Raw genomic sequence first — 25,959 nt, 5'->3', positions numbered from 1 at the left:
AGGGGATCTTCCTGACCCAGGGCTTGAACCTGTGTCTGCTGAACTGCAGGAGGATAATTTACTGCTGAGCCATAAAGGAAGTCATGATGAACCTAGTTACAATGACTTAAAATCCATGGTCCGAAACTGCAATTGCTTTCTCACTAACCTAATAACATTTCTCTCTCACAAAGCTTGCCTCTATTTCTTCTGATTGACTTTTAGTTTTGGAGATCATGGACTCATTCCTGTGGCAAACAAATATTTAGCTTTCTGGCACATTTCCAGCCTTCTTCCCAATAGAGTTAGAGCATAATTTTGGTTGAATCAATATTCAGTGTTTATATTATTATGACTTCCTTCTTAAGTGCTATTAACAGTGTATTAACACTGTATCTTAACTTTTCCTCTTCTGCATAACTTTATTTCTCTCGAAGTTACTGTCTTTTTTGCTTTTCCTTTGATTTCTGAGTACTTAAAATTCATTTAGTTGTCTCAATCATCTAGCAATTTCAACAACCTCACATTTCTCTCGTTTCACCCCCAGAATAAATCTGCTGAAGCTCCAATCTGGCCTCGTTGCTCTCCATCCTGGATATGGAGCTATTCCCGGAAACTCTTCACCTTCATACAGATTCCCTTTGCTTCTAAGTTGAGTCCATTTCCTAAATCTCACTTCTTCCTAGTATTTTTGTTCCTCTCTTTTTTTTTTTTTTTTTTTGTAGGCTATACTCTCCAGTGTTTTCTAAAGAACAGTACAGGGGAGATACATTTTTTTAAATCTTGCATTTTTGAAGAGCTCTCACTGGTCCTTCAACACACATGCACACGCACACTTTTACTACCTTCCACTTATTTGATAGTTTGTCTGGGTTTAGAATTCTAGTTTGGAAGTAATTTTCCTTCAGAATTGTGACACATTATTTCAATACTTTCCAGCTTCCAGCATTGTTGTTGATAAGTCTGGTGACAATGTGATTCCAGATACTTTTCCTGTGATTATCTTTTTTTTTTTTTTTTCTCTGGAATGACATAGGATCTTTGTTTTGTTTTTTTTTTTTTGTATCTAATGTTCTGTAATTTCACAATGATGTGCCTTGAGGTATGTTACTCTCACCCACCATATCTGGCATGTGGTAGGTGGGCCCTTTCCATCTGGAAATCTGGATCTGGGGAAATGTTAACAGTCTTCGATAATTTCCTTCCCTCCTTTTTTCTTTTCTCTCCTTGAAATTTCTTGGGGGCAAGATCTGTTGTCTTCTTATATTGTTTTGTCTGTTTCATGTTCCCTTTCCTCTTTCTTGCCTTTGGAATTTAAAAAAAAATCATTTTACTTTCTTCCCTCATATTCTCTTATCATAGCTTAGAAGTTTCTCCTAGCTTTCTAGTGGTTATCCTCAAATTTGTAACATACATCCTGGTTAAAAGTTTCATGCTAATTTTTAATTTACCCTCCTGCCAGGCAATGGAAGTATCTCCTTAACAGTTTAACTCTGTGTAACCAATAAGCTCTTATTATTGTGTATTTTGTCTATGTATTTTTCAAAATCCCATATATCATTATTGCTTTCCCCTATATATATGACATTCCTTTTGTTTAACTCAAATAATCACAGCTTTTTTACTCTTCATTCTTTCCTACATCTCTGCACTTCTAGCTGGAATTATATTTCCTTTGTCTAAGGAATATTCTTTAGAATTTACTCTACATTTTTACATGTCTGCAGATAGATGGTGAAAACTTTTTTTTTCCCCCTTCTAAAAAGTCTTCATTGTTTTCATTCTTGAAAGTTCTTTACACTGTGTAACGAGTTAAGCTTAACAAGTATTTTGTAAAAGCCACTTACACAGATCACTCCACTGCCTTCTGGCATCTTGCTGCTGTTGAGGAGTCAGTTGTTGGTCTAACAATTGTTCCTTTGAAGGAAACCTTTTTGTTCTGGCTGCATGCATAGTCTTCTCTTTGTTGTCATTTTCTGAAGCCTCATGATGATGTCCCTAGATGTGGATTTCACCGAGCTTCCTGAATATTGTGTATTGATGTCCTTTGTCAGGTCTAAGAAATTCTCAGCCATGAAGCCTGTAAATATTGCCTCTTCTTCATTCTTACTCTCAGCTTCCTCTGGACCTCAATTAAATGTACCTCAATTAATATGTTAATATAATTATTAATATATCTTTTTTTTTGGTCTCTTGATTGTTTCTTCTGGTCTATCTTCCAGTTTATTAATTTTCTTTGGTCTAATCTCTATAAGCCTCATTAACTGAGTTAACATTGTATTTTTCAATTCTAGAATTTAGTGTTACTTGGCTGAATGCTTTTATCTCAAACATAAGTTATTTGTTTCAGAGCATTTGTCTGATATCTAGAGTTCCAGAGGGTTATTTGTTATTGTATCTGTTACTTTTGGCTTATGTTTGTCTTGTCTCTTCATGTGCCTCATTTCTTTTTTACTTCTTAACTGGGGTTGAATTTGAAGATTTATTTGTAAGAGTAACTTGAGGAGCAGGATACTGTTGTCTTGTACCAGAGAAGATCTCTCTTTGTTTCTGCTGAGCACTTCTGGGCACTGGCAGGCCAAAACAAACGCTTGAGGTTTTACAGGTAACTTCAAGGGTAAACTATCCCCACACTCCAAAGTACAGTCCTTCAGGGTTTCAGCCTAGAGGAGGAGACGGTTCACTAGCAGCCCACCCTCCACAGGCGCCAGACTCCAACTCTTGTCCTCGCTTGCTGAGAAGCACAGCTTTACCTCTCGGCCACTTTTTCCTCATTAGGAAACCTCAGTCCCTTTTCAGGTTTTATTTCTGTTGTTCATCCAATTATAACTATTACAGCACACAATTCAAACAGAGCCTTAAGTTTTTACTTGCTTCATGAACATTCTTTTGGCCAATCTTGTTTTTAAATCCATTTTAACCTCTGCTACCAAGTCATTTTTATGTCTATATTTATAGTCCTAATAACTGTTATTGCTAAGTTTGGACAGGGAAGTGTTATATAAAAGTAATCAACTGTCAAGTGCTCTATTGGTCAAATGCAATATTAAAAATGGCTTTGGTAAGTCAACAGAAAAGTATTCATGTTTTTAAGGCTTTATGCTAGAGAAATAATGTCGGATGGGACAGACTGATTTTGAACATTATAAGTTCTAGAAAGAGATAGTCAATGATGGGAGAATTTCTGTTACAGATGCTATCTCTCAAGAGACAAGCAGAGTGGAACTCTAAGACAATCACAACTACATGGGTGAAGAGGAGGAAAGAGCACCAGGATATTCACAGGTCCCAAATCTTTATTTTAACAAGAGTTGTAATAACATGCTGCCTTGATGCCAGCCTTTGCATGCTATAGCTCTACCTGTCATAAAATCTTACAGTTGGCTGCGGTTGCTCAGGGAGAGGCCCACAAGGAAAAGACACAAGTACAAAGGAAACTCATGCCAAGCCACTATTTTACTATACATGATTCTTTCATTAAAACAAATAAATGAAGGATCACCAGAAACTGCTGGAAAATAAAACAACACAAAGGAAGAAATATTTAAAAGAGTCTTACTAACTCTAGGAAGAGAGCTGAAAGGACACTGCTAGCTTTAAAAAGAAAAGTGGCCATTAAAGAGTTATTCTATGAATAGAAGGTTACTGGGAATAAAAAAAAAAAATATTTGACCCTACTGAGTTGATATGATATTAAGCAATTATCGTTTATTTTCTTTGATGTGATACCAGTACTATGGTTATGTTTAAGTAAAAAAATGTTTTCACTTTTTTAGTGACACATACAGAAGTACTTATTAATGAAATTATATGATGTCTCTGATTTGCTTTAAAATAACCCAGTGAAGGTGGAATGGGTGGGAATATAGATTAAACATATCAGCTGCTGCTGCTGCTAAGTCAATTCAGTCGTGTCTGACTCTCTGTGACCCCAGAGACAGCAGCCCACCAGGCTTCCCCGTCCCTGGGATTCTCCAGGCAAGAACACCGGAGTGGGTTGCCATTTCCTTCTCCAATACATGAAAGTGAAAAGTGAAAGTGAAGTCGCTCAGTCGTGTCCGACTCTTAGCGACCCCATGGACTGCAGCCTACCAGGCTCCTCTGTCCATGGGATTTTCCAGGCAAGAGTACTGGAGTGGGGTGCCATTGCCTTCTCCAATATATCAGCTACCAGTTGATAACTGCCAAAAGGTGGGAGAAGGCAACACGGGACTTCATTCTTCCCTCTACTTTTGTATATGCTTGAAATTTTCCATAATAAAAAGAAAGAAGACTGTTGAAACAAAACATATACTAGAAGTGCTAAAAACCAAAATAGATACAGATGAATGAATGAACACCACAGAAATCCCCAATATTACAGAACAAAAAAGATAAGAGGCAAAAACATGAATAAAATTTACAAGTCAAGGACAACAGAGGGATTTGACCATGGTCGTCTAACCCAAGTTCCATAAGGAAAAAACAGAAATAATGGAAGGAAATTAATGGGGGAAAATAAAAACAGGAAAAAAAATCCTTTGGAAAAGAAGATACAGTAAATTGGCCCACTTGCAGACATGCATGATAAATGGAAATAAAGCCCAAACCTGAATGCATTTTACCTATCTTTCAGAAATCCTAAAGAGAAACAGAACACTGAAACATTTTCAGGGACACAAAACTAGTATGTACAATGGAATGAGAATCTCATCAACACCAGATTTTCTGTCAGCAACACTGGCCACTAAAAGTGAATGGAGAAATGTTTTCAAAGGTCTGACAAAATGACTTTGAGGGAATTTCCTGGTAGTCCAGTGGTTAGTAGTCAGTGCTCTCACTGCTGGGGCCCTGGGTTCGATCCCTGGTCGGGGAAGTGAACTAAGACCCAGCTAGCCACACGGCACAACTAAAAAGAAGAAGACTCTGAATCTGCAAATCTTCACCCAACCAACAGAGAAAAAAATGAAGACATTTCATATACATAAAAACTCAGTTTTCATCCACGCTTTATTAAAAACAAAAACTTATTCAAAGATGTATTCCATAGGGAAGGAAATGGCAATCCACTCCAGTATTCTCGTCTGGGAAACTCCATGGACAGAGGAGCCTGGTAGGCTACAGTCCATGGGATCACAAAAGAGTAGGACACAACTTAGCGACTGAACAACAACAAAGGAATTTAAAAGAAAACCAAGTGGAATTTAAATAGCTCAGGCTAACATCAGCAAAGGAATAGTGTACATGGGCAAGAGAACCACCACAGAAATGATTTACTGTGGGGTAGGATTAGATGAAATGAAGAAAGCAAGCAAGAAATTAAAGGAGGATTCATTACACCTGACACTTAAAAGACTTTGAATGTCAAAAATTTTGTGATATAGAATTGCATGTTCTACTGTATTTATCAAACCACACTCTTGTTTAGACATGAATAACATATCATCAGTTAATTTCAGAATCAATCCAAAGACAAAACATGGAAAACAACAAAATACAGTGTAAATTTCAAGAATTTCTCTACAACAGAAATATTAACTAACTATAGCTGAGAGATGAAATAAGAGATAAGGAAGCTAAATACCAGATTTTTTTTTCATTTTTCACTGTGGCAAGCTAATAAAACTATCTTAAATTGCTTACAAAAGCTCTTTTAAGTTCATTATGTAGAGATAAAGCTGACTACTAGGAAAACTAAAAGTAGTAACAGAAATTGAGAGTAGAGACAAAGGAAGGTAATAGGAGGTATGTGTGGACTGTTACTTAGATGTCATAGTTGGAAGTTCACATGTATCAGTCTAGAGTTAGAAGAATCAAGGTAAGGGGAGATACGTGTGCCAGTCATGACGGTAACCATCACAAAGACTCAAAGGAAACCACAGTGGTTATAACTTGTAAGTATGATAAGGAGGTATCAAGGGGAGATAAACACGGTTAATTAATTTTTTAACATTCTGTTCCTTTTGCATTTTTATGAACCATGTACTATTTTACTTCTGTAATAAAAACAAATTTAATGAACAGTATGATTAAATAAATTTTCAGGGGAAATAGAGCACAACGGATTTGCTTAATTCCTTGACTTTTCCTGTACATTTGTAGCAAAATCCTGTAAATACTATTGTTTTTCAAATATTAATTTCTAAAGAATTTCAAGAAGAATTTTACTGTAACTAATGATTACTCTAACATAATGATGGCACTTACCTGGAAAAATATATACATTGTTTCCTTGGCCTGGTGTAAAGACTTGCCCATCACTGAGTTTCACTGGCTCAAACGGACTGCCACTGGCAAACAAACACCTTCCCTGTTGAGAAATGAAATAATCTCAATTTTGTCACTTTATGTAGACTAGACAATTAAGGTGAATGAAAACAAAATTAAAATCTGTAGTAGATCAACATATTACCTGCAAAAGGCACAGTTTACTTTATTTTTTTAAATTTTTTTTAAATTTTATTTTATTTTTAAACTTTAAAATATTGTATTAGTTTTGCCATATATCGAAATGAATCTGCCACAGGTATACATGTGTTCCCCATCCTTTTATTAAAATCCTTATTAGAATGAGGTTTGTTATATGCACAGCATACATTCAAATAAAGTTGAAAAATGTCCATTAATAAATTCAAAACCTGACACTCCTCTTTCCTTTAAAACTTTAAAAATGTAGATGGTAAGAAAATATCATCCCTAATAATAAATGAGGACTACTATAAACATCTGTGAATGAGGGGGGAACATCAAAAATTATATCACTACCATTTACTGCACATCTGCTGTTTTTGGCTCTGTACCAAGTGCTTTATATGTGTTGCTGCTGCTGCTGCTGCTGCTAAGTCGATTCAGTCGTGTCCGATTCTGTGCAACCCCATAGACGGCAGCCCACCAGGCTCCCCCGTCCCTGGGATTCTCCAAGCAAGAACACTGGAGTGGGTTGCTATTTCCTTCTCCAGTGCATGGAAGTGAGAAGTGAAAGTGAAGTCGCTCAATCATGTCCGACTCCTAGCGACCCAGTGGACTGCAGCCTACCAGGCTCCTCCATCCATAGGATTTTCCAGGCAAGAGTACTGGAGTGGGTTGCCATTGCCTTGTCCGTTATATGTGTTAACTCAGTTAATTTAACCCACACAAAAGGCTTATAAGATTATCATCTCATTTCACTAATATGTATTTTTTTTAAAATCTCAGAAAGCTAAGGCTTAAATATTTCCAAATACTTTGTAAAAAGTCACGTATCACAACTGTAGCCATTAACCTTGAACCTAGGTTTTCATAACTCTAAAACGCATGGTTTTTCTATTATGCTACAATGCCCCCCAGTTTATAAAAAAGGCATATGGTGTAACCAGTCACTCCAAAAATATATGGCATGTTGTCTTCTAAAGAAAAGGAAGTCTCCAAAATTGTTGTATCCATCAATTTTAGTACTGTGCTCTGAAATGTCATGTAATACATTAAAAGTGAAAGTGAAGTTGTTCAGTCATGTCCAACTCTTTGTGACCTCATGGACTATAGCCTACCAGGCTCCTCTGTCCATGGGATTTTCCAGGCAAGAATACTGGAGTGGGTTGCCATTTCCTTCTCCAAGGAATCTTCCCGATCCAGGGATCAAACCCGGGTCTCCCACATTGTACGCAGATGCTTTACCGACTGAGCCACCAGGGAAGTCCATAATACGTTAAGTGTTTAGATAATGCTTTGTCTGCTTCTCCCTACATCAAAAGATGTGCACTGGGCTTCCCAGGTGGCACAGTGGTAAAGAATCCACCTGCCAATGCAAGAGGTGCAAGAGACGTGGGGTGAACCCCTGGGTTGGGACGATTTCCCTGGAGGAGGGAATGGCAACCCGTTCCAATATTCTTGCCTGGGAAATTCCATGGACAGAGGGGCCTAGTGGGCTACAGTCCACGGGGTTGCAAAGAGTCGGACATGACTGAGCACGAGCACATGCAAACATGTGTATTATACCAAGAGTGAGTGTCCTTTGAAAGACAGTAGACCCTAGTGGATTTAGTACTCAAGAATTTGACCCTTTGGACACTCTGAAGATCTACTGTGTATAGTAATTATTACTTTTACAAGACATACTTGCAGTTTCAAAATGATCTCAGGTTTAGGTACAGAAACAAGTCAACTGTGCCAGTGCTGGGCCCAGGTGACTGTCTTGGACTTACAAATCCAGACAGCTGTAGCCAGTCCCATTCTCTACCTGTTCTAAGTACAGCTTTATTTGTGACAAAAAATTTTTTCTTTGAAAATTTAGGTTGTGAAAGTGAAAGTCGCTCAGTCGTGTCTGACTCTTTGTGACCCCATGGACTATATAGTCTATGGAATTCTCCAGGCCAGAATACTGGAGTGGGTAGCTTTTCCCTTCTCCAGGGCATCTTCCTAACCCAGTGATGGAACCCAGGTCTCCCACATTGCAGGTGGATCCTTTACCAGCTGAGCCACAGGGAAGCCAGATTAAGGGTTAGTTCATGGCTAATGCCATGTGTGTTACCACAATGTGTGTAATATAGGTTATCTTTGTGCCACCATTAATTTTAATAGATTTATTAAGTGGGCTATACAATATAGCTCTTCATGGGAAAAATGTTATGTCCTCATGGCATCAGTAAATTTGGAGATTTAGAAAGATCTTGGGCATCTTCTCTAGAATGGCAAGATTCAACTGCAGTTCATCTTCTCCATGCCATCCTTTTAAAATTCTTCTTTCATAATCAACCTATAGTGGCAAGAACTTATTAACAGAAGTCTCATTCTGAAGTCCATGTTCAGTAGAAGTTCTTTGTTCTAGGAGCAACTAACTGACCAATAAAATATGAAAAAAAATTTTTAAAGAATTTTTCTCACTCAGCAGCAGAGGGAGTGAGAGTAACACCAAAACATCCCTCCACCAAAAACAAAAAAAGACATCTTTGCAGCCAAAGATGGAGAAGCTCTATACAGTCAGCAAAAACAAGACCAGGAGCTGACTGTGGCTCAGATTATGAACTCCTTATTGCCAAATTCAGACTTAAATTGAAGAAAGTAGGGAAAACCACTAGACCATTCAGGTATGACCTAAATCAAATCCCTTATGATTATACAGTGGAAGTGAGAAATAGATTTAAGGGCCTAGATCTGATAGATAGAGTGCCTGATGAACTATGGAACGAGGTTTGTGACACTGTACAGGAGACAGGGATCAAGACCATCCCCATGGAAAAGAAATGCAAAAAAGCAAAATGGCTGTCTAGGGAGGCCTTACAAATAGCTGTGAAAAGAAGAGAAGCGAAAAGCAAAGGAGAAAAGGAAAGATATAAGCATCTGAATGCAGAGTTCCAAAGAACAGCAAGAAGAGATAAGAAAGCCTTCTTCAGCGATCAATGCAAAGAAATAGAGGAAAACAACAGAATGGGAAAGACTAGAGATCTCTTCAAGAAAATTAGAGATACCAAGAGAACATTTCATGCAAAGATGGGCTCAATAAAGGACAGAAATGGTATGGACCTAACAGAAGCAGAAGATATTAAGAAGAGATGGCAAGAATACACAGAAGAACTGTACAGAAAAGATCTTCATGACCCAGATAATCACGATGGTGTGATCACTGACCTACAGCCAGACACCATGGAATGTGAAGTCAAGTGGGCCTTAGAAAGCATCACTGCGAACAAAGCTAGTGGAGGTGATGGAATTCCAGTTGAGCTATTCCAAATCCTGAAAGATGATGCTGTGAAAGTGCTGCACTCAATATGCCAGCAAATTTGGAAAACTCAGCAGTGGCCACAGGACTGGAAAAGGTCAGTTTTCATTCCAATCCCAAAGAAAGGCAATGCCAAAGAATGCTCAAACGACTGCACAATTGCACTCATCTCACACGCTAGTAAAGTAATGCTCAAAATTCTCCAAGCCAGGCTTCAGCAATATGTGAACCGTGAACTTCCTGATGTTCAAGCTGGTTTTAGAAAGGGCAGAGGAATCAGAGATCAAATTGCCAACATCCGCTGGATCATCGAAAAAGCAAGAGAGTTCCGGAAAAAGCATCTATTTCTGCTTTATTGACTATGCCAAAGCCTTTGACTGTGTGGATCACAATAAACTGTAGAAAATTCTGAAAGAGATGGGAATACCAGACCACCTGATCTGCCTCTTGAGAAATTTGTATGCAGGTCAGGAAGCAACAGTTAGAACTGGACATGGAACAACAGACTGGTTCCAAATAGGAAAAAGAGTACGTCAAGGCTGTATATTGTCATCCTGTTATTTAACTTATATGCAGAGTACATCACGAGAAACGCTGGACTGGAATAAACACAAGCTGGAATCAATAACCTCAGATATGCAGATGACACCACCCTTATGGCAGAAAGTGAAGAGGAACTAAAAAAGCCTCTTAATGAAAGTGAAAGTGGAGAGTGAAAAAGCTGGCTTAAAGCTCAACATTCAGAAAACGAAAATCATGGCATCCGGTCCCATCACTTCATGGGAAATAGATGGGGAAACAGTGGAAACAGTGTCAGACTTTATTTTTCTGGGCTCCAAAATCACTGCAGATGGTGACTGCAGCCATGAAATTAAAAGACGCTTACTCCTTGGAAGGAAAGTTATTACCAACTTAGACAGCATATTAAAAAGCAGAGACGTTACTTTGCCAACAAAGGTCCATCTAGTCAAGGCTATGGTTTTTCCTGTGGTCATGTATGGATGTGAGAGCTGGACTGTGAAGAAGGCTGAGCGCTGAATAATTGATGTTTTTGAACTGTGGTGTTGGAGAAGACTCTTGAGAGTCCCTTGGACTGCAAGGAGATCCAACCAGTCCATTCTGAAGGAGATCAGCCCTGGGGTTTCTTTAGAAGGAATGATGCTAAAGCTGAAACTCCAGTACTTTGGCCACCTCATGTGAAGAGTTGACTCATTGGAAAAGACTCTGATGCTGGGAGGGATTGGGGGCAGGAGGAGAAGGGGACGACAGAGGATGAGATGGCTGGATGGCATCACTGACTCGATGGACGTGAGTCTGAGTGAACTCCAGGAGTTGGTGATGGACAGGGAGGCCTGGTGTGCTGCGATTCATGGGGTTGCAAAGAGTCGGACACGACTGAGCGACTGAAGTGAACTGAACTGAGGAAATGAACTGAACTGAACCAAAATGGCAATATAGACTCAGAAGGAATTTTGAGAGAATATATGTGTCAAAATAAAATTTATAACAACGAGAAAAATAATGCTAAATATATCAAAAGCATGAATATGAAGTTCGGAAAGTTCTGAGACAGAGTTCTACTTTGCGAATAGTCTTCTACGTTGCTTCACACCAATTCTCCATTTGGTAACAGTGAGAAAAACTCTATAAAATATATTAAACATATGTTTCAAGGAAATAGGAGTGCAACCTAGATAGGGAGGGCTTGGAGGTAGAGATGGTCAAGATTCAAAAAATGAGGAGAAAAAGACATTCGAACTCAGCATTTGAAGCTCTCCTCCTTCAGGTGAGTGATTTCAAAAGGAAAATCTGTGGCTGAGAGCCTGAACAGCCAAAGTGTCACAAGTCCCATGATGATGGAAAAAAGGTAAAGTTTATAGACCACTAGGGGTAGGGGTGAGGTGCCAATAAATACTCCAGGGTTTTTGACTTATACTCCAGAGAAAAGGTTAACTGTGAACACAGATGAGGCCTCTCATGGACTACATCCTGATGAACTTAAGGGGGATTACCCCAGAAAAGAGGGCTTCCCAGGTGACTTGGTGGTAAAGAATCTGCCTGCCAAGCAGGAGACACAGGGGAAACATGTTCACTTCCTGGTTCAGGAAGATCTCCTGGAGAAGGAAATGGCTACCCACTCCACTACTCTTGCCTGGAGAATCCCATGGACAGAGGAGCCTGGTAGGCCACAGCCCAGGGGGTCACAAAGAACCGGACATGACTTAGTGACTAAACCACCAACCACCACCACCCCAGTCTCCAGAAGGATAGGTAAAGTCCCCGTGGAGGAAGCTAACTTCATCTTGAGCCTCAAATTATTGCTACAGTTCTTTATCTGCACTACCTAGCAGTCAACAAAGAAGTGAAAAGCAAAAGTCGGCTTACGAAGACAAGAACTGGATAACCAAGAAGAAAACAAAACACATAATAGAAATGGATTGATAGAGAGCAAGATATTTGTTACTATCAGATACTTACTTTAATTATAATTCATGTATTCAAGAAATTAAATGCCAAGACAAAATTTTAGTAGAGAACCAAGAGCTATACAAAAGCATCAAATAAACATTCAAAAATTGTTAAAACTGTGAAGTGTGATAGGCCATGCACCTAGAGCCTGTGCTCCACAAGAGAGGCCACAGCAATGAGAAGCCCGCACACCGCAAGTAGCTCCCAATTGCCGCAACCAGAGAAAGCCCATGAGCTGCAATGAAGACCCAACACAACCAAAAATAAAGAAATAATCACAATTAAAAATAAATAAAAAAACCTGTGAGGTGTGATGATGATACTGTGATTATATTTTTAAAAGAATTCTTAACTTTTGAGAGATATACTGTAATATTAATAATAAAATGATACACCTGAGGCTGGCTTCCTAATCTAAGGTGAGTAGGATGTCAAAGAAACAAGACTGGCAATAAGCTGACCACTTCTGAAGCAGAATATTGGTACATGATGGGATTCCCCAGTGGTTCACTGGTAAAGAATCCACCTACAGTGCAGGAGACCTGGGTTCAATCCCTGGGTCGGGAAGATCCCCTGGAGAAGGGAACCCACTCCAGTATTCTTGCCTGGAAAATCCCATGGACAGAGGAGCCTGGCTGTCTACAGTTCATGGGGTCACAAAGGATTTAGATATGACTTAGCAACTAAATAACAAAAACACTGGTACACGGGAGTTAAATTATATCATTCTTTCTACTTTTGTATATACCTCAAATTTTCCATAATAAAACAACTTTTAATAGAGATAGAACACTAAAAATTAAGACATATGAATTATTCTTAAGGCCATGTCTCAATAATTACTGCTATATATCACTGTTAAACAAGGTTTTAAAAATCACTTCCTGAACAGTAAGGATTTACTGTATAGCAAAGGGAACTACATTTGATATCTTGTAAAAACCTAAAATGGAAAAGAATACAAAAAACTGAAAAAAGAAAAAAAAAACAAACCCAAATCACTTTGCTGTATACTTGAAACTAACACAATATTGTACCCAAATTAAAAAGAAAAAACCTACTTCCTAGAGCCTCTTAAAGGTCACTTGCAAGAACAATACAGAAAGGGATTACATTGTGGAGATTACAACTATATCCCTATGGAATAGGAGGGGAAAATCCAACTGTTCCAATGGTATATAAGCAGATATTTATAACTGGAATATAAACCAGTGGCAGTGGCAAAGAATTCAAAAGAACTAAAATTTAAACTCTCCTTAATAGAGGGAAAATAATAGACATAACCATTTCATATTGTTATTAATACCTCTGTAAGCGTGTATGCTTCTTCAGCTGTGCACTCAGCCTGTGCCGTAGGATTACTTAATGCAAATATTATAGGCCTTTCATTGATTTCAGCCATTGCTTTGATTACACCAGGAGTGAAAAGTCGGCCAGCTCCTGCAACTCCTATCATAAATAAAGGGGGAAAAAAAAGCAACTTCATTACAAGTAAAATACAGCATTCCCATCAACAGCATTTCTACAATAGGTTTAACATAACAAAAGCACAGGTAAACTCCCATTACAAAGATAAAATTTTGCATTGCTAAGATAATTCCAATCTTACATCTGAAAAGAGAAACAATAAAAACACTAAAATTTCTACTTAAATATTTATTATCTACCCCAGACATAGTAAATTGTGAGCAAAAAAAAAAAAAAGAGTATAAGACAACCTCCAGGGAATTCCCTGACAGTCCAGTGGTTAGGATTCTATGCTCCCAAATGCAGGGGGCACAGGTTTGATCCCTGGTCAGGGAACTAAGATTCTGCATGCTACATGGTGCAACAGGGAAAAGAAAAAAAAGACTACTTCCATCATTTAATTGTTGTCTAATAAGCACAGAGCTTCAGTTTTAAAAGGTGAAGAGTTCCGCAAACTGGCTGTATAATGTGAATGCATTTAACACTACCTCATTGTATACTTTTAAATGGGTATGATGGCAAATTTTAAGTTATATATGTTTTACCACAATTAAAATTCTTTTTTAAATGAAAAAGTTGCATCTCTAAATGTTAACTTGTTATACTCTGTGGTACTCATTATAAAATAATAGGAGTTTAGAAGGGAAAAAAAGATCTTCTTGACTATAGTCATCCACTTTCTTGATAGAGATCAGTTTAATGAACTTTTAGTAAGCTCTGACAATGTCTCAGACACTGTATGTAGGTCACTGGGATATAAAAGTGAGTATAATGCAGGCAGCTTAGGAGTTGAGAGAGAAAACAACAGAGTAAAGAGAAAACCAGAAGACCAGTCCCGGGCGCTCAGTGTGCAGCGCACAGAGGCATGGCTCAAAGAAGAACTCAGCCCAGAGTGGGAACTGGGATGACAAGGAGCACCTCAGCTGAACGCTTACGTAGTTCATCCAATGAAAAGACTTACATTCAACAGTCAAAGAAAGTTTAAATTCCATTTTATAAACTGACATGTAATAAAGAGAAATACTGATCTGGAGACCAGAATTTTAGTGCTTCCTCTGTCACTCCTGGCTATATGAGATACTCACAACATCTCAGGCAAGTTGTTTAATAACTCTGCGCTTGTTTTCCTCATGTGAAAAAGGAATGTATACTCAGTGTTTTCCCATGTGGTCACATGGGGTATGTGGACATATTCTTAGGAATCCATGAGTTCTAAAAGAATGAAACATTTTTTTTCTCATTTCCTTCATCCTCCAGGGCCGGAGTCAATGGACAGATTCTTAGGTTTCCATATTGAGTCAACCCACCCCAGTATTCTTGCCTGGGAAATCCTATAGACAGAGGAGCCTGGTGAGCTATAGTCTTGTGGGGGTCACAAAAGAATCGGACATGACTTAGCAACTAAACAACAAAAAATTGAGTTCTGAGAGAAATGCACTCACAATCTTAAACATTACTTCCCACTCTAAAAAATTGTGAGTTTCAATCAGTAAAGAACCTAATATCCTTTTCCTAACCATAAAAACTGTTGGTGACTTAAAACAGTTTACTATTTAAAATTCCATAGGGCTCCTCCAAGAAATTGGTAAAATATAAGAAAAATGATACATATATATGTGTGTGTGTGTATATATATGATATATATATGTGTGTGTATATATACATGATGTATATATATATATATGATGTATATATATATGATACATATATAAAATGATACATATATAATGATATATATATACAAATCTTATCATAGCTGTATAGGAAATGAAATAGTCCCTCTTTTAAATACTCTTTACATTTTCTGTTAATGCTATGTTACACAGTCTGATGACAGCTATTAAATGCCTGACTCTTAAAACATACCAAAAGCTTTCAGCTTTGTTGTCAATGAAAATCTTTGACTCTGCAAGGGATTTTCTTGGTACAGTCTGTCAAATAACCTTGGTCTTTTTCAGGTTTTGAGCCCACCAGTCATACCAACTCTAAAAGCAAAGCATGAGCAATCAAACAGCTTCTAGAAGTTAAAAGTACAAGCAACATCTGTTAACAGAACTGTATACACTGTACCTAAAAGCTATCACATACAACACAGGGAACACAGCCAACATTTTTAATAACTATGAATGGAGTACAACCTTTAAAATTTGTGAATCACTACACTGTACAGCTGTCACTTATATGATACTGCACATCAAGTATACTTCAGTTAAAAAAAAAAGCTATCACATCTATAGTGACCTAAATGGGAAGGAAATCCAAAAAGAGGGGGAATATAGGCATACATATAGCTGATTCACTTTGCTGTACAGCAGAAGCCAATGCATCATTGTAAAGTGACTATACTCCAATAAAGATCAATTTAAAAACAAAGCTACCACAGAAACATATATGCTCAAAGCTAGGTAAAATATGTCTTACTTTTAGTAATCCTGCATGCAAGTTAGGCCTGGCATTATACAGGTAAGTAACAGAATGACTTGGCAACAACTTTACTCACCAATTATAGCTGAAGGCTTAAGTATATTTACTGCCTCTTCAAAAGTATCAGGTAGGCTCTCTGGAGCTGAGTGAGCAAATGCTTCCTGATGACTTTCTATTTTAGCTTTCCGCCCCTGAATTTTTAGATAAAATACAATTTTTTAGTAAATGTTTATTGAGGATTAGTTGAGAAGACATCATTATAAGTCACATATTGTTACTACAGTAAGAATGTTTCTTTTTCATTTACATTTCTCTTCAACTCATTATCTTCCAATTCTTTCTTCATACTGCCCATAAACCCAAATATAAAACATGCATCAAATTCCATTATAACCAAAAATTTCTAATCCCTTTCAAAAACTCATTTACTCTGTGAAGTCTTCCTAAATCCAACAGGGCACAAAGGCATACAATTCCTTATGTGAGCTAGCTGCATTTTAGAGCTTAGAATTTCATATTTCAGAAATGTCTTATGATAATATATTATAAGTGCTAGTTGCTCAGTCGTGTCTGACTCTGCGATCCCATGGACTATGGGCTGACTATAGCCCACCAAGCTCCTCTGTCCATGGGATTCTCCAGGCAAGAATACTAGGGTGTGTAATTTATCACAAACACTCTCTCAGTGGGCACTCCACAACTGAACGGAAGTTATGAATAGTCACATCAAGTACAAAAGGTGAAAATTAGAAATATCATCTTTGGTCTTGCTACTAAAGTTAGCATAAATTTCAGGTCTGTCAGATTTATTACCAAATGAATTTCAGGAAAAACTCAGGGATTTCAGAATTTTAGATAGACATTATGGACTTATACTACCAAGAGTTCAGGAAAGGGGAATTCTGGTTTAAAAGAGCTGAATGAAGTAATATGCTTTCCTCACCAAATCCCAGGTCAAAACCCATTAAAAATAAACTCCTTAGTCGTGTCACAAGTGTGGGAGATATACCACTGACATGTTAGAACAGTGATGAATTTCTCAATAGTTTAAAGCAAACAAAAACATGTTGAATGCAAAAACCAACCAGGATGACAAATTCATATCCTTATTTCGGCAAAAGAAAAGACCTCCCTCGGCAAAGGTGATTTTTTACATCAGAGTTCCAGACAAGCCCCAGCTTGTCTGTGATGACAAGCAGGGGCCTGGAAAAGCAAAACTCCATCATCACTTGGCTGGGGAATTAACTAAAAGACTGAAATACAGCCTCAGTAGATCCAAGTTCTCAGAACAGTGGCTTCACATGCTTGCTCCCAAGAAGACCACATCTCTTCCATGAGGGCTTCAATCGGAAACTCTCAAAGTCTCAAAAAAGAGGGCAGTGTTTTGAGTTCCAAGAAGAGATACAAAGCCTAAAACTCATGCTAAAGGAAAAACATACCCTGAACTTGCAGATGCACATACATCATCCTAGACTTGATTACTGCAAACATGATAAAGAACCAAAACATTTATGAAAACAAACATCACAAACAGAAGCACCAAACTCATTGTGTACTAGCAAAAATATATACACTCTCCAATGGTCTTCCAGGTACAAGGTCTCAATAATCCTTACATCTGACATACAAGTAAATATGGCAGTTATAGCTTTGGGAGGAGGCACAGTTGAATGACTAACAGCATAGGATTCATAGTCAGGCTACTTGGGTGGAATTCCACCTCCATGACTTACAAGCTTGGAAAAATGACCTGACCTTTTTAAACCTCTTCCCTCATTTGTAAAATTTCAAAAAATTTTTGATAAGATCAAATGAGATTGGGAAAAAAAAGGTTAAATAAGTTAATCACAATGTGTGATACACTTTTTAAATACTTAAAAAATTATTTAAAATTTAAACATTCAAGATTTTTCATTCATATACTTCAGTTTTTTATTTCATTTTTTGTACTAATAGAATACTGTTACTAATTAAGAAAAGATTTCAGGAACTAGAGTAAAGTAAATGATATAAGCTTGCTCCAAAGATGTAAATGACAAGTAGTTTATAAATATCAATAAACACCACAGAAATATAACAGCATTGTGTACTGCATAAGCTCAACTATGAAACAGTTTACCTATTCTTTGATGTGTTACACAGTATAGGATACAAGGCATTTCTTGAGCTATTAGAAATGGCGATCAATGATAGGAAGGTGGGCAAGAATAAAGGATACCAAGTTGACCTGGGATAAACCTGTCATCCATCATTTCACCTTAGGAATACATGCCTTTTTCTGGGGAAAAGGTCCATAAATTTCTATTAGATTGCTACAAGAGACTGTGATCTCCAAAGAGTTAAAGGATTTCTGTTCAAATGATCAGATGTCCTGCTAACAATTTAATTAGGAACTTCTGACTTCCCATTAAAAGCCACTAGGTTTAAAAGAGTCAGGAGTCAGAAAACAAAGCAAGAAAGAATACATCTGGTGCCAACACAGACATTATGATTTGAATATGAAAATAAAACTCTAAAAATATCATTATAACAACATACTTTTGCTTCTCCAAGGTTTAGAATACCTTACCTTAAATAATAAACCAAACTTGTCAACCATCCAAATTTTCTTTCGTGCCTCTTCTTCTGAGAGGCCATTTTCAACCATAGCCATAACTATCAGATTTGCAATTCCAAGAGCAGCCTGTCCAACAAAACAGAAATTTCAAAAACAAAGATTAGAGTGTGATGCGATATTATAAGTTACTTTATATATGAGAATTATATGGTATGAGAAATACTGGATCTATTCTTCCCTTATGAAGCACACAAAACTTGATTCTTTGTGATATTTTTCCGAAGATTTTAAATTACCTATTTCACAACAGAGATCTTGAATTTATGCCCTCTATCTCAACAAAATTAGAAGTTCATTATGCCCCATTTTCCAGTCTAAAGCACAGTGTTGGTTTTCAAACTTAAAAGCTCACAGAAACTTACCTCTCCTGCTCCAAGAAATAAGATTCTATGATCTGAGATCGGTTTCCCAATGACTTTTTGCGCGGCAAGCAGACCGGCCAGAGCCACCGCAGCCGTCCCTGTAAGAGAGGCAAAACATGGTACAGTGAAAAGTGGGCACACTACAAAAAAGGTTTAAGCAGGAATAAAAAACCTAAGTTTTTGTTTTTGCTTTACCTTGAATATCATCATTGAAGGTACAGTATTTTTCTCGGTATTTTCTCAAGAACCTGAATGCATTATGATTTCCAAAGTCTTCAAACTGAATAAGTGTGTTCTGTCCATATCTAAAAAACAGCAAAGCCCGTTATGGTTGTGATGAAATACCACTTTTAAACATTTTTAAAATAATATACTAAGTTAGTTCACTTAAGGCCACACTAACAATTTTTAGAGTCTGTGAAAGACTAGACTCAACATATAGAAAAATCTATTATTCAGAAAAATTTGTGGGATGGTTAAAATGAATGTAGCACCATGATGGACCAAAGGGATACTAATCTGTACAAACTATTTTCAAGTGCCAAAGACTGTATAGTCCATGCAGTTGCAAAGAGTTGGACACGACTGAGTTACTTTCACTTTTCACTTTCAGGGGGGTGCCCAGCACATATATACACAAACAACTTCCTAAAAAGGAAGAGATTTCTGTCTCTGAGTCTCAAAAAGTATGTGTTTGATATGTGAATTTTCATTACGTTCACAGTTAACAGCAACACAGTAAAGTATATATTAAATAAGCAGTTTTAAAAAAAACTGCTGTATGAGTTCACTGGCTTTCAAAAAAAGATATCAGTCATCTTGGTGAGGTAAAGTATGGGGAGGCATGAAAGGAGGTGGAACTTTATTTGGGTTCCAAAAGAACAGAAAGTAAAGTGGTAGGAAGAAATACAAGGTCTATTTTGCTGTTCCTGAATTTTCAAATCTGGCTACATATTTCAGAGTTTATATAAAAGTATAAGGGGGAAGTTGGTTAAGGGAGGTTAGAGCCAGATAAGGGAGAATTCTGAAAGCAAAACTGGGGAAGGGGACTTTTTTCTGTGTCTGATATAGAATCACTGAAGGCTTGAGAAGGGAAAAATTCATCTAAGACTCCCTGGAGGAAGGATAAAGCTGCCAGTGAGGCGTAGCACATATCAAATGCACAGAGAGATGAGAAAGAAGGGAAAATAATCAGGAAGGTACTGAGGCACGAAAACAAGAAGACGTGAAGCAGAAGCCACAGGAAGTGAAAGGGATAATTATGAGACATCAGAATGAACAAACAGAACTTGATGATGAGGACCACACCTGGGAAGAGGGAAAAGCAACTGAAATGCCAAGGCCACCTGGATGACTAAAAAGGGGAAGGGGAAGAGGTGGCAATGTCTGGGATGATAAAAAGTTTAGTTTTAGATATGGCAACAACTTTGACTCTGAAAAGGAGTTAATTTTTAGGATCATCCATGTACCAGTAATCTAAAAGGCAGGGCAGGAAAGCTTCCTGGGCAGTCCAGTGTTTAAGATTTCATGCTTCCACTGCAAGGGGCACAGGTCTGAGCCCTGGCTGGGGCACTAAGATCCTGTATGCCACCAGGGGCAGCCAGGAAAAAAAAAAAAGGTAGCGCAGGGCTAGATCATAAAATGTTTGGACTTTACCCTTCAGCAATAGGAAATTAAGCCAAAGAATGACATAACAAACAGTATGTCAGTAGTTTAAAAACAGTAGTTTTTAAAAGACTAATCTGGTGGTAAGGTGGAGAGGAAACGGTGAGGAGAGAAGCTAGAGGAAGATTCTGAAGAATCCAAAAGAGACACGAGGATCTGCAAAGAGGCTGTGGCAATGGAAAAGAAAAGATGCATTTCTGAGGCTTGTACGGGGTAGTACCAACTGGATGTGAGGACTGAATGACACTATATGGGTTTGACAGAAGAGAAGGAAGAGTCAAAGATTAGACAAGATCAAAGGTTTGGTGATGAGGGTACATGCTACTGCTATTAACAGAGGCTAGATTTATTAAAGATAGGCAACAGGTAAAGCGTCTGTCTGCAGTGCGGGAGACCTGGGTTCAATCCCTGAGTAGGGAAGATCCCCTGGAGAAGGAAATGGCAACCTAGTCCAGTACTCTTGCCTGGAAAATCCCATGGACAGAGGAGCCCGGTAGGCTATAGTCCATGGGGTTGCAAAGAGTCGACATGACTGAGCAACTTCACTTTCACTTTCAGACAATTTAGAAAGGGAAGGAGATAGCAACAAAACCTCTAGAGGGAGGATTCCAGCTATTGGAAATGCAAGCCTCAGAGGAAGGTGGGACTACAGAGATAGGTTTTCATGGGCTGAGAATCACAAGCATAAAAGTCACAGGCTACATGACTCAAAAGAGGAAAGAACTATATACTCACCCACATTTACCAGAAGAGAACAAGAAAAAAATCAGTGGAGATGACAAAGGAAACAAAAACGGCTGGAGAAAGATTAAGTCAGGAAAGTCTTTTAGTTCAAGAGAAGAGAAAATTTCAAGGATGTAGCAGTGGAAAACCTGGTCAGATGCTGCAGACAGGAGGAGAGAAAAGACCAAAATTTAAAATATGAAAGCTGCACAAGAATTTCACTGAAATGGTGAAGTGAGCCTGGATGCTGAGGGTTGAAAGAACTGCACAGTGAAGGTATTACTTAGGAGCAGTGAGTACAGACTTCAAGATTTCAGTGTGCTCAGGATGTCAGATAACTGAGGAAAGCAAAGCAGGAGCATTACTACCACATATCAGTACATCAAACTGGGCAGGAAAGAACCAAAGTTCTCAAACGTTTAATCTCCTCTATCTTCACAAAAGATAAAGGAAAACAAAACAGTGGTTCTATTTTTTTAAGATGCTTTCATATACTCAAACTTTAGAAAAAATACCTGTCAGTAATGGCCTTCATAAACTCATCAATTAGGTCATCGTAACGCTGTGATCGATCTCTTTTCTGATATAAACCCATATAAAATGGATCCTTTAAGAGGGCCTATAAAACAGAACAAACATAAATGTGAAGTTTTTTGTTACGTAACCAATGTAAACATATTCTGTAAAATAGAAACTGTAAAGTATAAAAAAGTTAATAATTATTATAACAATATAACTATATTGCTCTTCTTAAAAAACTTTTAATAGTATTAATCTATTGTTATTCATATAGATATTAAAAGAGGTTTAAGAAAAAGGCTAACATCTAATCACAGAATTTTCTCTTCTTATCTTTAAAAGAGGGATGCAATAAAGCTGTGGGAGAAGGATCAGAGAGGGAAAGTAATTTTACTCACAGGATTATCAGTTCCTACGTCAATACACACAGGCAGACATCTATCAGGCCGTATTCCCGCACAAGCTGTATACAAACAAAGTTTTCCTACTGGAATTCCCATTCCATAGACCCCCAGATCTCCAAGACCTAGAATTCTCTCTCCATCAGTCACCACGACAGCCTTAATCACAAAAAAAATACCAATTAAAAGTTTTCCAAAATGGAGCACTAAACAAAAGCATTTTTAAAAAAGACTCTCTTCATCACAAAATAGCACGTATTCTATTATTCCATTCACATGAATACGTAAATCTACAGAGAAAGAAAGTACATTAGTGGTTGTCTAGGGCTGGGGGGAAGGGAATGACCACTAATGGGTACAGGGCTTTTCTGGCAGGTCGGGATGAGGGAGCTGTGATGAAAGTCTTCTAAATTATAATGGCTGTACAACTCCAAATATACTACAAATTACTGAATTTACATTTTAAGCTGGTGAATTGCATTGTCTGTGCATCATATCTCAGAAAAGCTATTAAATAAAAAAGAAATTTAAAAAATATTTTCTTCACATATTTTCACTCTCACTTTAAAAAATAAAATTGTTTCTTAACTAACTTTTAAAATAAACCACCCAAGAATATTTAAAATTCGAGGATTTCTAAACTCTAGATGTAAAAAGGAGAATTAACTAGCTTTGATTTCTTTGTCTCTGGTTTAGGAGTAGAATGCTTCTGACTAGAAAGTGTTAAATGTTAGTCGCTCAGTCGTGTCCATGTGACCCCATGGACTATAGCCCACCAGGCTCCTCTGTCCTTGGAATTCTCCAGGCAAGAATCTGGAGTGGTTTGCCATTTCCTTCTCCAGGAAAGAACCTGGACATCCTGCATTGCAAGCAGATTCTTTATTGTCTGAATTACCAGGGAAGCCCCCTGACTAGAGGATCAACTTAAATATGTTCAAATGACTAAACAGGGTAGGGAGGAACAAACTGCTGATAAGGATTAATCCTAAGAGAAAAATAAGTGAAGTCCTCAGTCGTGTCCGACTCTTTGCGACTCTATGGACTGTAGCCCACTAGGCTTCTCTGTCCATGGGATTCTCCAGGCAAAAATACTGGATTGTGTTGCCATCTGGAGTTTAGAAATCACATGCTACTCCAAACAACAAGTGAAGCCAAACAAGAAAAATCTCAGCAATGGTGAAAAAAATGTAAAATAAAAAATATACCTACAAAGTTTTAAGATGATACTATGAACTTAATGATCTGACTGAATTTTTTCTAGGCTCTTTGAACAAATGATAATTCAAAGATTATTTTGGTGAGGAAGACACGCAACAAAGGCAAGCAAGATTACTGCCTATAATAAACACAAAAGCCTACAAAAAGATCTTAAATAAGTCCTTAGTTTTTGTTTTGTGAAAGACAGCCAGATTGATTAAGAATCTAAATCTACCTTGGATTTATAAGAAAAAAGACATAATGAATCCTCCTCATCACCCACCAGAATAGAAGTTTTTAGGGCATTTTAATGTATTTTCTTTACCTAGAACAATATTAATTGAAGGCAGGAGGTACCAGTGGTACTGAAGTGAGCAGGCTCACCTTACTGCAATTGCTTTCCCACGGCAAACTCTATACCATCCCCTTTTGTAAAGACGATCATGATTTTCTCAGAGCACTAAATCTGCATGTATGTAAGTATAAAGTAAAACAGAGCAACAATGAAAAAAACTGTTCTTGGAAATTGAGAGGTAACTTACATAGGAAGAAAAAACATTGTGAAAGGAAGGTTGTGCTATTAGTACCTTAACATGATTTTCTGGCCAGTTATCCACAATTGATTTAACATGACCTCTGTCTGAGATTGAAATAAATAATCCCCTGCAACAGAACAAAAACACCTTTGCATTTCATGACAGTTTTTGTTTTTTTCCTAAGTTTTTGTTCATAATTGGAATATTTAGATATTTTAATAAAAACATCAAGACACAGTGTAGTTTCCAAGCAGATCTAAGTAACACTGGTTTATTTTCAAATATTTTCAGCTACTTGAAGCTGTAATTGCATTGTTCACACAGTAGCTGCAACAAAGATTCTTATTAAATGATACAATCATTTTACCCAAGAAGAAATGTATCCATATCTCCTGCTCAAATAAACTCAATATACCTCCATAAAATACCTCCAAAAATCAATATAAAGACATCCCATCAATGCAACAGAACATGAAACCACTAAGTAAACTACTGTTAAAAGTCACTGGAGTTTGAAATCTGAAGAAGCAGGAAGGGAGAGAAGAAAACTACAGTAATCTCAAATAAAAAATACATCCTTGCAGCATTAGGAAAAAGGAAAAAGTTATTCTAAATACAGTATATTGTTATCCAATTGAGATAATCAATCCAGGTTTCAAAAAAGGAAGAGAGAAGGGAAAGAGAGAGAAAGAAACATAGGTTCTGGACAACAGGGCAAGTAGAAATGAGGGCCAATAGGTTCTTATATTTAACTTTCTCATTGATATCTTTAAAAAAATTTTTTTTATTGAAGTATAGCTGATTCACAATGTTGTGTTAATTTCTGCTGTACATCAGTGATTCAGTTTTATATATATATACACACACACACACACACACACACATTCTTTTTGATATTCTTTTCCATTATGGCTTGTCACAGAACACTAAATATAGTCCCCTTGGCCATACAGTAGGATCTTGTTTATCCTTTCTTCTCATTGACATCTTAACTCTGGCATTACTATCCTAGCTCAAAGCAGTTTAAACAGTTTCTCAACCATAGCTACCTAGTACAGTAGAATCATCTGATGAGCTTTTTAAAAATTCCAGGGTTCTACCCCAGAGATTCTGATTTAACTGGCCTGGAGTTAACCAACCAAGACTCACCGACCATCTCCTATGTAAAAAAAAAAAAACCCACTGTCACTGCATAAATGATACATAGTATCTGCCCTCATCCAAAAGCTCTTTATGTTTCATGTGAGTTCTTAATTCTGGTGCACAACAAAATCACACCAGGAGCTTTAATGAAACAGTAGTACCTGGGCCCAACTCTACACTAAAGGAATCAGAACCTCTGTGTGTATGGTGGAGGGGAGCAGGGCATCAGGATCCTTTTGTTTTCCCTTTATCTTCCCTTTATCTGAACTGAGAAATACTACTACTCTAAGAGAAAATGAAACGATAAAAGAGCTCAAGAGCTGGGCCATATCACAGAAATGTTTAGACACATTAACTGATAGCACAGAACAGACAGTGTTTTCAAAAGTGTCTTCCGGGGAATACCTGTAACACCATCACCAACGGTGTTCATTACAATCCGGACCTCCAGACCTTTCTCTGTTTCATCAGAATCTTGGGAATAGGAAGGAGAGGAAAAGTTGGCAAGGATCAACACTAAGTAAGTCCCACAGATGTTTCCATATGCATGTTAAAGTTTGAGAGCCACCAGACTAGAGGAGAGGAGACTGAGGACAAATGCTGTCACACGGTGTTTGAATTTCTACATTTGTATCAGTATGTAAGCAGGACATTGGAAAGATATAAGGATGGTGGGAAATGACTACAGGTTAGAGGAACAAGACAAGAAAACTCAAATTAAGTAAAAATAGCACTTACACAACACTTAAAAGTTTATAAAGAACTGTCACATCAGTTTCCTCAT

The 25,959-nt window shown here is 37.5% G+C and overlaps 1 protein-coding gene across 2 annotated transcripts in view; it reads right to left on the bottom strand.

Annotated features, from left to right (window-relative positions):
- The window catches only part of ME2 (malic enzyme 2), a 58,294-nt gene that overhangs the window by 11,126 nt on the left and 21,209 nt on the right, over positions 1-25,959 (bottom strand). For both annotated transcript variants that reach the window (XM_070361509.1, XM_005896909.3), the window contains 9 exons: positions 24,084-24,159; positions 22,297-22,458; positions 21,895-21,998; positions 19,187-19,296; positions 18,992-19,089; positions 18,582-18,695; positions 16,089-16,203; positions 13,428-13,570; positions 6,166-6,268 (listed from right to left, as the gene is read on the bottom strand). In XM_070361509.1, coding sequence (XP_070217610.1) covers positions 6,166-6,268; positions 13,428-13,570; positions 16,089-16,203; positions 18,582-18,695; positions 18,992-19,089; positions 19,187-19,296; positions 21,895-21,998; positions 22,297-22,458; positions 24,084-24,159 — 1,025 coding nt within the window. The remainder of the gene's footprint in view (positions 1-6,165; positions 6,269-13,427; positions 13,571-16,088; positions 16,204-18,581; positions 18,696-18,991; positions 19,090-19,186; positions 19,297-21,894; positions 21,999-22,296; positions 22,459-24,083; positions 24,160-25,959) is intronic.

Source organism: Bos mutus, chromosome 24 (assembly GCF_027580195.1).
Source record: "Bos mutus isolate GX-2022 chromosome 24, NWIPB_WYAK_1.1, whole genome shotgun sequence".
Classification (NCBI taxonomy): Eukaryota; Metazoa; Chordata; class Mammalia; order Artiodactyla; family Bovidae; genus Bos; species Bos mutus.
Note: the sequence above shows the minus strand (reverse complement) of the source record. Positions and strands in the feature narration are given on the sequence as shown.